At 29.1% G+C, this 15759-nt stretch overlaps 1 protein-coding gene and 1 long non-coding RNA gene across 2 annotated transcripts in view; one reads left to right on the top strand and one right to left on the bottom strand.

The window, feature by feature from the left end:
- The window catches only part of PKD (serine/threonine-protein kinase D3), a 46709-nt gene extending 45953 nt beyond the window's left edge, over window positions 1-756 (top strand). The window contains exon 15 of the mRNA XM_071892387.1: window positions 518-756. Coding sequence (XP_071748488.1) covers window positions 518-548 — 31 coding nt within the window. The 3' untranslated portion in view covers window positions 549-756. The remainder of the gene's footprint in view (window positions 1-517) is intronic.
- Window positions 306-13587, bottom strand: LOC139906860 (uncharacterized). Its single transcript, XR_011782960.1, has 2 exons — window positions 1086-13587; window positions 306-1022 (listed from the first exon to the last, which is right to left on the bottom strand). It is a non-coding gene; the product is annotated as an uncharacterized lncRNA (long non-coding RNA).
- Between the last annotated feature and the right edge of the window lie 2172 nt (window positions 13588-15759).

Here is a 15759-nt window from a genome sequence, read left to right as displayed (position 1 = left end):
TCCTTTACAGTTATTTCCAAAGTTGATAATATTGTAGAGAAAAACGCGTGCAAGGAGAAGGGGGAAAAATACATATGGTATCATTGTTAAAAATACTGATTTGATTATCATCTGCCTGTTTTATTATGATTTTTGAGGGTATAACGAAAGTATTTATTAGCAAAATGTTAAATGAAGATATACTACGTATAATTGACTTAGACGTTTTTTATCCGTTACATTAGATTTTTTAACGTCACACTCCATGAAAATTGTAATTCATTATGAACCATATTCTCAGAATAATAACTAATGAAACGACAAAGTAGAGTATTTCGAAATATATTTGAAGTTGCAAGTTTAAAAAAGAAGGCTTTAATTAAATATAATCTACATAACAAAAAATATACCATCATAACTTTATGTTAAATATACAAAATTAAACAATTGGAATCATATAACTAATAACAATAAATTATATATACAGAATGTTGAAATAATAGATTGATCCAAATAATATTTTCTTGTTCTGACATAGGAATCCAGTTCAATATGTCAATATGTTATAACTTTAGGTTGCAAAACACAAGCGAGACGTGGAGTTTAATCAAAAAGATAATCGCCCCTCTTCTTCATGTGGAAGTTGCTATATACAATTGTGCACAGGATAGATATATCTCTACCGATGAGATCTAACTAATTATTAATAATAAAGTAAATGTCAAAATCATAAAATTAGACAATAAATATACTAATATAAAAAATGTTAGAAATAAATTCGTCTTAAAGATTTAGAGCAAAAGCTAATTATGTAGTAATGTCCGGCGATATTACTCCTTATTAAGGGCATCAAAAAAGTTATTTTCCTCGTTATTTATGCTTATATAACAACATACTATTATCATGAAGGATATACACAATTGCTAATTATAATACTACACCCAATGTAACTACCCCCGTTGTTGTGACAATTTAAGCAGTTGTTTTGCCTTTTATGAGTTTTCTGAACACCATTTCTTAGAGCCTATCAACCATAGCTAATACTTAAGTGATAAGAAAAGTAATATTTAAGGACTATGTAATATTAGAAAACCTAATTATCATACCCAAGTATTTAAGTGAAGAAACTAGTCTCAAACAAACTAGTTGCGAACCATCCAAAGCTACTGCCCCTGTTGTTGTTAACATTTAAGCAGTTGTTATTGCCATTTAATGAGTTGTGTATCATAATTCTTCATATGTTTAGCTAAAATAGAATCATATTTATAGTTAGATTTAAAAAAAATTGAATACTTACTGTTAGATAGTACAAAATTCAGAGTTCCATTTCGAAATTAGTAAATATTTTATACTTTTTACTGATAACTTGATTGTCATTTGGTGTGGATGACTCAAAACATTTTTATATGTATTTCTATAAATGACATCAGTACCAACATCCTCCATTAATTTAATGATGGCTCCTCGGGAAGGGATAGGTTTACCCGTGTATTTCTCCATAATTTTTTTGAACGTAGATGATTAGCAATGGATAAGGTTATATTACATGCAATAAGCATCTTTGTGAGATCAGAGTTAAAGTATGACTTGATGTATTCATTATTAACTTGATTTTTTTGATGAATATACATACTCTTGATATGAGATGAGGATAATTATTGGTGTTTAATTCTAGACAGGGGGCTAAAGGCGCATTTATATCACCAAATCCGACAAGCTATGTGTTTCTCGTCCGGCAAGTATTTTCCAAATTCCTGGGCCTCCATTTTCATAAATCCAGACAGAAGGCGACGTTATTTTATTCAATTCTCTATCGACTATCACCATCTAATATTATATTAATATTGAATAATAAAGGCGGGAATTATAACGTTCTTGATTGATAGAAGAAGATATATATTATTTAATCGATGATGCCATAAGTATTTCTTCTCTTCCCCTCGCACGCTTTTCTATTCTTACCAAAATTATCACCCTTAGTTATTTATAACAATTTTTAATATATTTATATTATGATGTTTTGTGATTATAAATGTAAAAGCAATATACTTTTTCTTCACTTTTTCCAAAAGATTTCAAGAAATTATGTATGCTCAGAAGTTAATGATTAAATGGCACTGATACTCAATAAATTCAGAGTTCTAAAATGGAACATGATGCGTATTGTTCATTGACCTGACCATGGACAGATAAGCTAGATAGATATAGCTCCAAACAAGACCATATTTATACATTCCCTATTAGTATACTCAAGAAAGTATCTGTTACATTTTCCAATATATTCACTAACCTTCAAGAGCTTAGGACTATGGTCGGTCATAATCCTAATCAGTCTTGAGATATAGATACTAATTATAATTAAAAGTTGAAAATAAATACCTTCATTTGTCTGCTAAATATTAGTAATTTAATGTTTTCCCCAATTATAATTTATGGGGATTATAATGATTATCGTTCCAAGTCATACCCGAGGTTAATAGAAATACAAGGTTAGACCATCATGTAATGGGGCTTGCTAGAATCTTCAATCGAATGTATTGTACCGACTGCTGGCCAAGACAGGCAGATTTTGACAAAACAAAAATCACTCATCGTCTATGACGTCACTATTGCTAGATTTTTCAATTTAATGTACCATACCGCCTGCTGGACAAGAAAAATTTTGACAACACACGAAACCACTCATCCTAATTGCCGTCAATATTAAAAAGCGTGGGAGAAGTCAAATATCAGTCGTATACGCGTTATGGTATAACTTTATCTTTCTATTAACCTTGGTCATATCCTAATATAACTCAAATTTTTCAAGCAACAAACAATAGATTAAAATAACAACTTATAACGCATAGGGGGGAATTTAAAAAAAAATAGTAAAGAAAAAACTTACTGCTCATTCAATAGACATATGAGTTGTGTCTGAAGTTTTGTTGTTGTTTTTTCCCCTCCTTTTAAACAATCCTTGTAGCTGTCTTTCAAGACTTGGAAAAATGAACCTTTTCATTCAAAGGTTTTGTTTCCTTCCAGTTCTTTTATAAATAAAAATGAGGAAATACTGAATAATTTGTAAAAATTAAATTAAGCTTTCTTCGACTTAAGAAAGGAAATATCCTATTATACAACTAGCCAAGTATATATTTCCGATTCCTCCAATTTATATTCTTAGATTGTGTCCAAAAAAATAATTTTCTTTCATTCAATGCAATTCAAATTATTTGCCCTTTGAAAGAAAATTTAATGTAGTCTACTTTTGACAACTAGAAAAACGTGCTGTAGGTTCGCTAGAGTTTTTGTTAAACTGTAAGGATCAAACAAAATTCGTGGGCTTTATTATTTGTAACGTCACAATGTAAAAAAAAACCACAATATTTTATAAAAACTATATATTTTTTAAATGTATTTTTTTTTTTTATAATTTGTAAGATAAAAATATTAAGAAAAGTTAAAGTAGGCTTAGTATGGTTATGAGAACAACTGAATTTAATTTCTATCAAATATGTATTTTTTAATAATTTTTGAAAAGTTACATATTAAATATACTTCTCTGATGGAAACACCAAGTAATAATCCAACATATCCACCAATTTCTGCTATCATACTAAGAAAGGAGTACAGAACCGATTCCTCCTGTAATATGAACGTCGGAGTGAAATATATATATTGAAGAGATGTAGAGTTATATTGCTTTTGGGTTAGATAGTCAAACTTATTTCTTGCTCCAATGTTAATTAAATGGAAACTGCAAGGTTGCAAACATAATTTGTTTGCATTTACAAGCATTACATTTCCTGCAAAATGATTTTATAGCATGATTGACGTTGGTTTATAAAGAAATGTAGACAAGAAAAGTAAAGGAAAAGAACTGATTATACTGGGAAACACAAATTTTGTATGTATATATTTAAATCAAGGATGAATGAAGAATAATCTTATACCCTAGCAATTGTCAAATTAGAAGTACGTCTATATTTATAATTTGTATCTCAATTTACTCAAATGTTTTTGTTTGTTATTTTTAATATATTTCAATTTTATTAATAGGGGTAAGTGGGTAATATTGGCCCGTGAGTAATATGGGACACCCTTATATACACTTTACTATTCATTTTAGAGTCACTTTGTTTTGACATGTGACATAATCGTTTACTCTTATGGAATTCAAGCTAATTGTGTCACCCATATCAACAAGATATTTATTATATTTACCTTTTTTTAAATTGTAAACATAGAATATAACGTAAAGAATTATGTGGTAATAAGCATTCGTTTCTATGATGATAAATTGTTTAGTAACATAATAAAATATATTAAATGACTCTGTGGGGTAATATGAAACACACTATATTATAACTTTTATTTGATCTATTATACTTTATTCATGATTTTCAGATCTTTAGATGACTTATTTTCCATCAAGTAGTACGATTAAACGAAGCAACGTATTGAAAAAAATTAAACCAGGTGAAAGAATAAGAATTTATCTACATTAAATATAAAAAACGTCAAATTGACCCAATTAAGACCCAATTAAAGTAATAAACATCCTGTATTTCTACGGACATCCCTAAAACACTTATAGACTTCTGTGCACGCCTCCTGTATGATTTTTCCTCTCCATAAATCGGCATTTTGTAACATATCTACTTGTTGCCCACATTATATGTGCTATTTAAGTCATTTTATCAATCATTTAATCCTTTTTGATAAATTATTACCTAATTTGTAGCTAAATAAAAACAATAAATAGTTTACTTTCATTTATACTAATACAGCATTGGTGTCTTGTATTACCCTGAGCCTGGGATAATATGGGGCAATTGCAAGTTTTCAAAAAAGGCCTGTAACTTCAAATATTTTTTTTTAGAGAGATAAGCGCTAAAAAAAAAAAATACAAAACGTGAAAAATAAATCTACTTTTAAAGTTCTAGGTTCATGGAGATAATATATTAAAAAATATAGGTGGCTTTGAAAAAATGTCTCATATTACTCCAGTTAGTACAATAACTTATATAGAATATTCGTGTTCTGATTATCTAATGTACCTAATCTTTTATTTTATTATATTTACATATACCACATACAGTTTCCAATTCAACATATCCATTTTATCACAAATTAATATATGTAATATTTTGAGTTAATTAGTAAAAAAAATAACTTAGGATTTCTGAAGACAATGATATATCAGATACAATAATAGCAACACCAAATATAATTTCAAAAAGTGTACATATATATCAATTTACAATAACGTATATATTTATTATAAAAGTTTCTTGTATAATTTTGTTTGTTTGTTCAAATTCAATGCAATCTATGTTTATGCTCCAGCAATAGGCTGCCAGAATATACACCTCCCATCTTCCTCCATAGCTAATTTTTCACTTTCCATCTGCTGCTGTATATATTTGTTATATATTGTTAAATATGATAATTATTCTTTTTATCTTTTTGAAAAATGCCTAATTTTCACTTAAACCGTAATTGAAATACGGTCTATATATTAGCCCTTCTCTTCGATTATTATTGATTAATTATTATCATCACTTAATAATTAATTTTTTAGACAAGTCTGAAACAGATTTAACATAAAACTGTGTTCCATATTTAATGAAATTATATAAATATTTAAACAATAACTTATTACATTATTTATGTGGGTTCACATAGGTGCGTAAGGTATATTTTTCAATCCCTATTTTCTTACCTTTTTTTTATTGTTATTCATCTGGCATACTTTACAATATGAAAATTAGAAATATTTCCTCTTAGAAATTGCTCGGAAGTTTTAACACAACCTCCCATTTTTGTAACAATTTGTTTACTAAAATGCAAAGACATATTTTATTACAGGACTTGAATGGCTCACGCAACCTAATGAAAGTGCGTGCTGTTTTCTTTAGTTACATTGCATACATAGAAGTGAAGTGAATAAAATATTATTTTTTATTTTGTCATCAATTAATCATAATTATTATTTACTAATCAAAAGTGCAAGCTCGAAAATGGGATGTAGTTAACTCTTATTAAATTGGGACTTCCAAATCTAGGAGGACTCGATTTGGACTAGAAAAAAGAAATTTCAGATTTGACTAGCACTTAATATGATAGACTTGTAACTCGTCTAGAATCCGTTGTAAAGATCGACAAGGTTCAGATTTTAATAAGACTCAAGGCTTGAAACTCACTAACATACGTACCCAAAAACTCGCGACTTGACTTAGAGTCGTATTATATTGGACTTTACTTTTGAAACTTTACTTGAGCAATTCAATCAACACTAGTTGCACTTACCTCTTATTAAATTGGCAATTCAAACTCCACCAGGACTAGATTTGGAGTAGAAAAAAGAAATTTGACTAGGACTTGATGTAAAAGACTCTTAACTCGATTAGAGCTCGTAGACAAGGTAAAAATTTGAATAGGAATCGAGGCTCGAAACTCATTAATTCACGGGTCCAAAGACTCTCAACTTCACTCGAGCTTATCTCTCAGCTCTACTAATTGTCTTGAAAAATACTTTTGGACAATTTCGTTTTTGAATATGAATATATTTTACTAAAACTAAGCACGAAATGACAAATCAATTAATATGTTAGTGTTACCACTATAAGTTACTGGAAGATAATTTAGAATTTTTTTGGATTACGTACAATTTTTCTCTTTAAATATATGCTTTTATATTTTACTAAAATGTATTGAGTCATTAATTTTAGATATAAAATTTTTGATCATTACATTAAATAACTCTTTTGATATATGACGAAAACAAATCTACAAAGAAATAACCCTCATGACATACAATTGTAAGTATGGAACTAAATTCTGTTTGCTCATACATTCGAATAAGATACATGTTTGAAAATTAGTCATTTGATTCACTGAAAGAAAAAAATAATGAACTTGTTTCATCATTATTCATAATTTCTATATATGGTCATAGCAGCGAAGACAAAGATAGATATGCTATATCAGAAATTGTAACTAATCCACCTCTATTATTCATACTTAACAAATTTTCTTTTAAATGGTTGAGCTCTACTAAATCACTTTCTTCATTTGTTTGATCAAAATTGGTGGTGAATCATTGGACTTTAATAATAGACCTTGCTATATATCCGGATATATAAAAGACAACTCCTTTAATATCGTAGAAAATAGAGTCGTTGATGTCAATATTCGGAAAGGCTTGATTCACAATTTTTGCAAATTGATCCGGATCTTCAGCTTTAACAGAAGAACATTTTAGTTCTTTTATAGACATTTTAGAAAGTGAAAAAGACTCAAAAGTCTAATTTTTTTTTCAGCTTCGAATAATTTCTTTAAGTGAAGGGAACATAATACTGCATTTTTGTGTAATGCAATGTGATTTTGAAATTAGTTTCTTTACTTTTAGTTGATTGGTATCCAGTTCTACAATCCCGAAGAGTGAATATGCTATTTTTACCCATTTTTTAACTTGCAATGAGTATTGAAAGTGAAAAGATGATAAATGAATGACATAACATTTAATAATATACTGTAGCAATTAATAAGAAAATCAATAACACGTAACTCTTGTGGAATACACATGCTCGTCTTTAAATTTCAATTCCTGGAGTAAAAGATATTCTTGGCTAAAATGATGAGTAGAGATGGGATATTTGCCAGGGCGCGATAAGAAGGTGGGAGTGAGGCATATGGTACTACTGAATTAAGCCCTTTTTTAATATTAGCTGTCGTTTATATAATTTTGTGGGGAGCAAATGAATTTCCTGATATAAAGAGGAGAACCTATTACATTTAAAAAAGCATTAGTGTAGGAAAAATATTAGAATAATATTTTAATTCATATATATTTATTTTATTATGAATGTTTAAATCAATTTAAACCAAAGAACAAGGAGAATTCTTCTTTTAGTGGGAGATATTAACACCCCCACCAGAGCCCTATAAGAAGAGTTACGAGACCAAGCAAAGTGCCTGGCGTCAGCTGGCAATCAGTCGTAATAAATTTGTGGCCTTATTTAAGTTTTATTAACAGTGAAGACAAAGTAATTTTTCCAATAAATTGCCATGAAATCCCAAAATTAGGATAGAAATGCCTTCGTGAAGTGCTGTTAAAGGCTGGAGCAAATCTCGAGACAAAGATGCTGTGCTTTTTGCCTTTCCAAAGGATAAGAGTATCTCAAAGAAATGGATACTACAAATGAAAAGGGCCAATTGGAAGCCTTCCACTCATTCCATTCTCTGTGGTGCTCAAAGCACTACGAAAGAAGCCAATTTCAAAGATTGGTCCACACCAAACCGATAAGAAATCTTTGTTTTGGGGCTTTTCCTACCCTATTCAGCCACGTGAAGCCTATTCTGCAAAGAAAAACATGGAATTTTAGAAAATCAGATGAGGAAAGAGAAAGTAAATTAACATAAGAAAAATTGTAAAGAGGAATATGTTTATCTGAAAAATTTCCAATAAATATTTTCAACTCAGACCAGATAAATCTATTGAGTCAGACCTCAAAAGAGAAGGCATGGTCAGATAAGACGATTAAGAAATCTCTCCAATGGAGGTTAGCCTGTGGGACAAGTGGATATCATATGTTAATTAGTCATGGTTATCCACTTCCAATCCATGAGACTCTTCAGTGAACCCTGAAGCACATCGATTTTCAACGAGGAATTTTCCATACTGTAATGAGCCAGCTCCAAATGAAGACCCAAACCATGGAAGATAGCAACAAGTATTGTTGTATTGTAATGGACGAAATGTCAATTAAATCAGCTCTCGAATATGATGTTGGTGACCAATTAATAAGAGGTTTCGATACCCGTAAGCCGTCAAGCGATGATTTGGCCACACATACTCTTGTATTTGCCCTTGAAGGATCTTTTCATTTCTGCTAGTGTTCCTCATTTCTTAAAAACTTACGTAACCATCTTACTAATGGCCCAGACACTGGCAGCAGACATAGTATCTATGTATAAACTCTCCCCATCTACGATATCATTACAGTCTTTCCAAGATTTAATATTATTCTAAAGAGATAGGGAGCTCAAATTCCAGCCTCGTCATTCTTCCAAGAGTATTAATCTTGGAAATTTTGAAAAGATGAATGTTTCATTTGCTTCGGAACTTCTTATTCATGTAACTGAAAGAGCAATAAGATTTTTGGTTGATAAATTTGATATCCGGAATCTTATTTAAAGGCTGCTTAGTTTTGTGAGCCAGTTGGTTACTAGTTTGATTTAATGACATAAAGAAACTGGAGAACAGCGCTAAGTTAGACCAACATAAAAAAGTTTGATTCGGCCGTGATTTTCTTTCAAGATTATTGCAAATTAACTAGCTTCTATAGGAATAGGAAACATAAATGAATGTACTTGGAAGACAGTACAAAAAGGAATTATACTTTCAACCATATCCTACATTGAGGTATCCCACTTCTTATTATCTCAAGCAGATTTTTCTTATGTATTTGGATCTAGATTTACTCAAGACTGTGTTGAGAATATAATTGCCCAAGTAAGATATAAAAATCCAACACCTTCTCATAAAGAACTGAAGAACTCCTTAAAAATGGTTACTCCAACCCAATTTCTACATTAAAAACACGGATAAGTTATGGGGAAAATGATTCTCTGTTTTTGTATCGCTAGAGGAATCGACAATGATCAAAGAATTTCACAAGAAGAAAAGATTTAGGATCCTGAATTCATTTGTATTCACTCTTTCGACTTAGGTTAAATGAATTACTTCGCTTATTTGGTTGGCATTGTTTATGTAGAACATTTAAGAGTCATTCTCATTGTAATGAATTCAAGTCATTCTATATAATGAAGAAAAGTCTACAAGCGATTGGACGAGCCTGATATCCTCATAAATTATACGTCTTCAAATGGAATCGTTTACGGCTCTAAATTTTTTTGGAGGAATTTTCGAACGTGCAAATCATTTTTAGATCAATGATCAAAGATTTAAGATGATGACAAAAATTGAAAAATATATCACCGAAATGGCTATTGGAATTATACTACGACTACTGAAACTATATGTAACTTTTATGCCAAAATTATAAAAGAGGGTAAAAAAGTTACATATAGTTTATAGTCGTAGTATGTTCATGAGAGAAACATCAAAATTAATATTTTTCTAAAAAAAAAAATATTATTATTTTAGTATCATCTTTTTCCTTATAAATTCGATTTTTTATATATCAAAAGTTTATAAAATCAAGTTTTTTTTCCATCATTCAGTTCATTTTAGATTGAAAATATTGGCATGTCTTATCATTTTTTTAATTACATGCATTTGCTTCATTTTCTATAACTTCCACTGAAAATTAATAAAAATTTATTCTAGAATATAATTATAATTCCAGTTGCTTCTCTGAGAGAAAAAAATCAATAATTAAAATTAGATTTAGAAAAGAAAAAGTTTATGAAGCAAAGAAATTTAAAAATATTGTATAAAATAATTGTCAAATCTAATTAAAAATTGGAAGTTCATAAGAATAAATGTTTACTAAAAAAGGCAATTCCTTATTGGCATAAAACCTTTATTTGATATATATTTATGGTCATTTATAATTGCAAGCAAACATTCTCTGTAAATATTAGTTTTCATATTTATTGAGAGTATTTAAAATTGAAAAGTTGTCTAATCTTCTGTCGCACTCGTAAGATTATATAATTTGAATGAGTTGTTTAAACTAAAATGAACATATTATGTTTTTAAAAAAATAATGTTATCATTTATTAATGATTTTATTAGGTTTTTTTCTACTTTCAATCTAATGAATTTAAGTTGATAAAGCAATTGTAGTTACATAAGATTGACTCAAGGGGGAGCTCAAGTCTATTATCATATCTCTTATTATAGGGCTATGACCCCAACAACCTTTGAAATAATCAAGAAAAAAGAAAAAAGAGGACACATATCAACCGTTTTTCCTTTTCTAATCGGACAACTTAGTTTTTTCGTTACACTGATACTTCTTTAATGATGACTCATTACAAGCTTTCCTTCAAGTTTGTATAAATAACTGTTTTGTGACTAGAAAAAGAAAAACTGTTGTTGTGTTTGCTCTTTCTACTGTTTTATTCATTATTTTCTAATCATTATTGTCATAATATCTCCCTCTAATAAAGACAGTAGTTTGCCGCTAACCTTAGTGCAATATTGAATATAAGTAATGTTAATAGTCAAATGCCGGGAATTCTTGCCCCCCTAAGAAAGTAGAAGGATATAAGATCAAATTAAAATGTATTTATGAAATAATTGCAAAGTGCAGACCATCTCATCAATAGATGTCCTACCCTATCTTACGAGAGACATCAAACAATGAATGAAGAAATCAAAGACATTCATATTTTAAAAATTATGAAATCTAAACAAATAAAAAATATTATATAACAAAATTTTAATGTAAAAAAGGTATTAGAATCTGCTGTAGTAGCAAAAATACCCTGTTGTGTGGTCTTGTTTGTTGCCTTATATTTGTAAATTTTATTTTATGTATGTATGGCAAGCAGTAATAAATATTTAACGGACAAATGTGATTTGGCCATCTTTTAATCTCTGATAATGTAGTATTGCATTTAAAAAGTTCTTTATGAATTTGTACAAAGAGTGAATTAAGTGCTGCTCAATATTAAAATCAGTGACACTGTAAGATGTAAAGGCGTCGTCTTTTACATATCAGGGTATATATAGCAAGGTGTGTTATATAAGTCACAAAATGCCAAGAATGTTATATACTACTACCAATTTTTTATTTATCATTGTGCAAAGACTTTCACATTTATAAATTGATAAATGAGGGCTATCCTTCTAATGAGGATCGAGCAGGGAGACTACTTTTGATTTCAGAGAATTATCTCTAAAACTTATATTGGGGAGATTTCCAAGTTCATCGAGCTATGCCGACACATTTTTCTTTTGTATTATTAGAACATGTAAATAAAATTTTAAACATGTAATTGCTTCCCTAAATGATCAGAATTCTGTTAAAAGTATTCTGGAAATACCTGAACATCAGAAATTCCTTTTAATCTTATTTTTAAGACAATCATCAACCTCCCTTGTAATAAGTTCATAGAGATGCTGAAGAAAGGACATTCTTCTGAGAAATATACAAAATTCCAATTTAGAGCCGAAAATAAAAGAGTACAATGACTAAATTATATAATATAAAACTAAAACTGATTATTTTTTTAAGGAATAAACTAATACTATTGGCTAGTGTTTTGCAGTTTTTCTCTTGTGATCCTATAGCCTTGAAGCAGATATAGATCAAATAATTAATGTTATCCATTTTTTTTATTTCCACCTATTGTTTCACAAATATCAGTTTAGTTTTCAGTTGTAAGTTGAAAATTTCTGTCAAAAAATCAATTCTTTCTTGATATTTTTGTCTTTCTCAGTCGCTGAATGTTTGCCGATATCAACCATTTGTCTTATTGCAAAATTTCTATAAATATATCTTATTTAAAACTGTGTATAATCTAATTATATGGTCACGGCTATTTATAAACTAATGCATATTTTTTGCAAGCAGTAATGTTAATTATTTTATAGGGTAAACAAAGGGGTTACTTATTACCTTGCATATTTTTTTATGTACAACGATATATCATATAATAATTTTTGTTGTTAGATTTCCTGTTTTTTATTTGATAATGATAATATTTAAATAATTTTTACCGCCGCATGGAAAATGTCCCCCATTTTCATTAATTTATATGTTGTTTTAAATTGCTTAGATCTACCTTCATTAATTAAACAAGGAAAGGCTTCCATATTCTCTAAGAATTTGAAGAAAAACAATATCTGAGATACATTATTCTTATCAAAAGATGCTCGAATTCTGGGAATGATGGTAGGATGGGAAATTGTTCGAAAAAAACAATCAAATTAAGCTTCATAAGAGAGTACAGTTGACTCCTTCCTTGGGCGAAAATCTATCCATAAATATATTCAAGGTTTGAAACTATTAAGGAATCAATTCACTGTAAAATAAAAGGCTTTAGATGTGGAATATATAATTATGAGTTTTTAATTAGGTACTACCACAATGTGAGGTTATAAACAACATATTTAAGCAATTGAGTAATTCTTAATGAGAAAAGTTTGAAATTGAGATGTTTTTGCAATTTTGACAATTGATCAGGCATAAGATCATTCTTCCTTCATTAGGATCGGAAGAATTCAACATCTGTACTCTCCAAAACTTAGTGCCAATGTAAGATGAAGGGAATGGGAGGAAGATACTCTAAATAGATGCTGGAATTCGTATTTTGCATTCCACAAGAGATGACAGCATGAAAATTTATCCAAGAATAAGAACCATATTTCGTAGGATAGTAAAGTCAGCTCATTCATTAGGAAGTAGATTCCAGGATTGAAACAATGAAGAAATCCATTCACGAAGAATATATATTTTAAATATAATTAATAATTATTATATTTGAATTTACTAAGGGCGGTATTATATGATCTTAATGGTTATTATTTATTACGGGGTATGACGTCATGATAAGACATTGAAATCGTAAAGGACAATAAAATTATGCTTTATCTTTGCTATTATACCCCCATAAAAAATAAGATCACTCAAAAAATACAAAATCGAACAAAAATCTGTTTAGATGCATATTTTTTTAAAGAAAAAATTGAACATTTTTTTATAATATAAGCTATGATATTCCTTATTCAGAAAAATGAAATTAAGTTATAAAGGTGCAAAGAAGAGTGTTGTTTTTCTTCATTTTTCAGCCATAAAAAGGAAATATGTTAAGTTCAGAACAATATACAGAATCAATAAAACCCCTTTTTGTTGAAAAATGACTGTCAAGAATAATTTTCGAATTAATATTAAACCGGATATTTCAAAATTAAGATGAATGAGAAAAAAATTTAGATCAGTTGTTAATTTTTCACGCAAAAATAAATTTCATCCTTATTATAAATTTATACTCACAATATTTGACCCTGTAATTGTTCCTTATAATATCTTTTTTACGGTTATTTCCTGATATTAAATTGGAAATACTGCATGACATAATAATGACAACATAACATATCATTGATATCAGTTTCAGTTACCTAAATTCCATGCTTTTTTTGAGTCATTTAAGTTTTCACAGGCTAGAAAATCATAATTAGCCAACCACATAGAAACACAACCAATTTCTGTAATCATTCTTCTCCCCACTTCATTGTAGAGACACGAATCGTAAGACTTTTCTAGACATCTTTCTTGGTTTGAAGAAAATGATTTTTTACTCAACCAAACTTCTTGATATGTTAACTGACTTTGCATAGTTGTATTTGAAAACATTTTATAACTTAGCTGATAGTTAGTAACCAATAAAAACTGATCTCTAGTATGAAAATAAATCTTCACCGAAGTGGAACTGGAAATTAAAAAAAGAAACCTTCTTTTTAGGTAATTAATAGCTCTTAAACATCTAAAAGTACCAAAACAATTTAACATTTCATAAAGATTAAATATTTATAATAGTTAAAAACATATAAATTTTATAAATTAGCGTAATAATGTACCTAATATTTATAGACAATTTATTTGTATATTACTTATTCCGATGTAATGATTACATTAATAACTCTAATTTGATCTGAGAAACGTGATTATAGATCTATGACACAGAATGGAAATACTAAGAAAAAAAAATTGGATGAACACAAATGGCACACCTTTGTGTATTTAGAAAAATATATAGTAATAATGTTTGTGTGTGGCGTTAACTGCTGATGTTTGAGTTATAATAAAAACGTCATACTACTGTTGACTTTTTATAATAGCTATTTATATTATTACTAATTAATATTCAAATGTTTATGTTGGACTAAGTGTAAAATATTCCATTATTCATGATGGATTGGATGGCTCTTAACCAGGAATCATTTGGATTTATGAATCTACCCATCCTTCCATATCCTAAATATTTTTCCCATTTGGAGGATATCCAATCTGCACAACTTCTAACCCTCTCTTCAACTTCAAGATCTAAGGATCTCACCTCTTTGCTCCTCACTCGGTGAATATCATCGTCTTTAATTGAAGTAGATCCCCCTTCACATCAAGATTTGTGACCTCGTCAATCATTGTTTATTTGCTCCAGAATATATTATACATCAATTTCTCGAGATCTTCTACAGAATCGTAATATAGGTCTATAATATTAACTATGGAGTTCCATAAAAAGGCAGAATAATCGACTGAAAGATACAGTTAGAAACAGTTGTCATCCTACATCTACATCTCATTCGGTGAAATTCTTTAGTCAATTTCTCTATATCAGAATTTTGTCGTCAATAATTTTCTAATGCTAATCTTCTGATATCTTAAATGAAAAAGATATTTTAACGTTCAAGTGGCAATAAACAAAAATTCAGTGCTTATTGCAAAGGTCCCGTACCTCCAACATCAATTACTACACGTTAGGAAACTTGGTTTAAAGCAGTAGATGATTATGTTTTACAACTAAATAAAGTAAAGGAATTCATTATTGGTGTTAAGACGATTTACCACATCTATCGTGTTTGTACACGTCTAATCGTATATATATAAATGATATATGGGGAAGAGTTTGTTCTTTACAATAACTGTTCCTAGAAGTTGCCTAAAACTTTTAACGCAACATTTCATTTTTTCTTAATTTTGTAGGGGAACAAGGAGGAAAAGAAGAAAATATTGTTCACAGACTCATGAGGAATTTGCTTTAACTCACTTCAAGTGTTAGTTTAGATGTGTGCAAATGAGTTTGTAAGTATATTTAAAG

The sequence above is a fragment of the Lepeophtheirus salmonis genome, chromosome 12 (genome assembly GCF_016086655.4).
Source record: "Lepeophtheirus salmonis chromosome 12, UVic_Lsal_1.4, whole genome shotgun sequence".
Taxonomy (NCBI): Eukaryota; Metazoa; Arthropoda; class Copepoda; order Siphonostomatoida; family Caligidae; genus Lepeophtheirus; species Lepeophtheirus salmonis.
The sequence above is the reverse complement of the archived record's forward strand: the minus strand, read 5'-3'. Positions and strand labels throughout refer to the sequence as shown.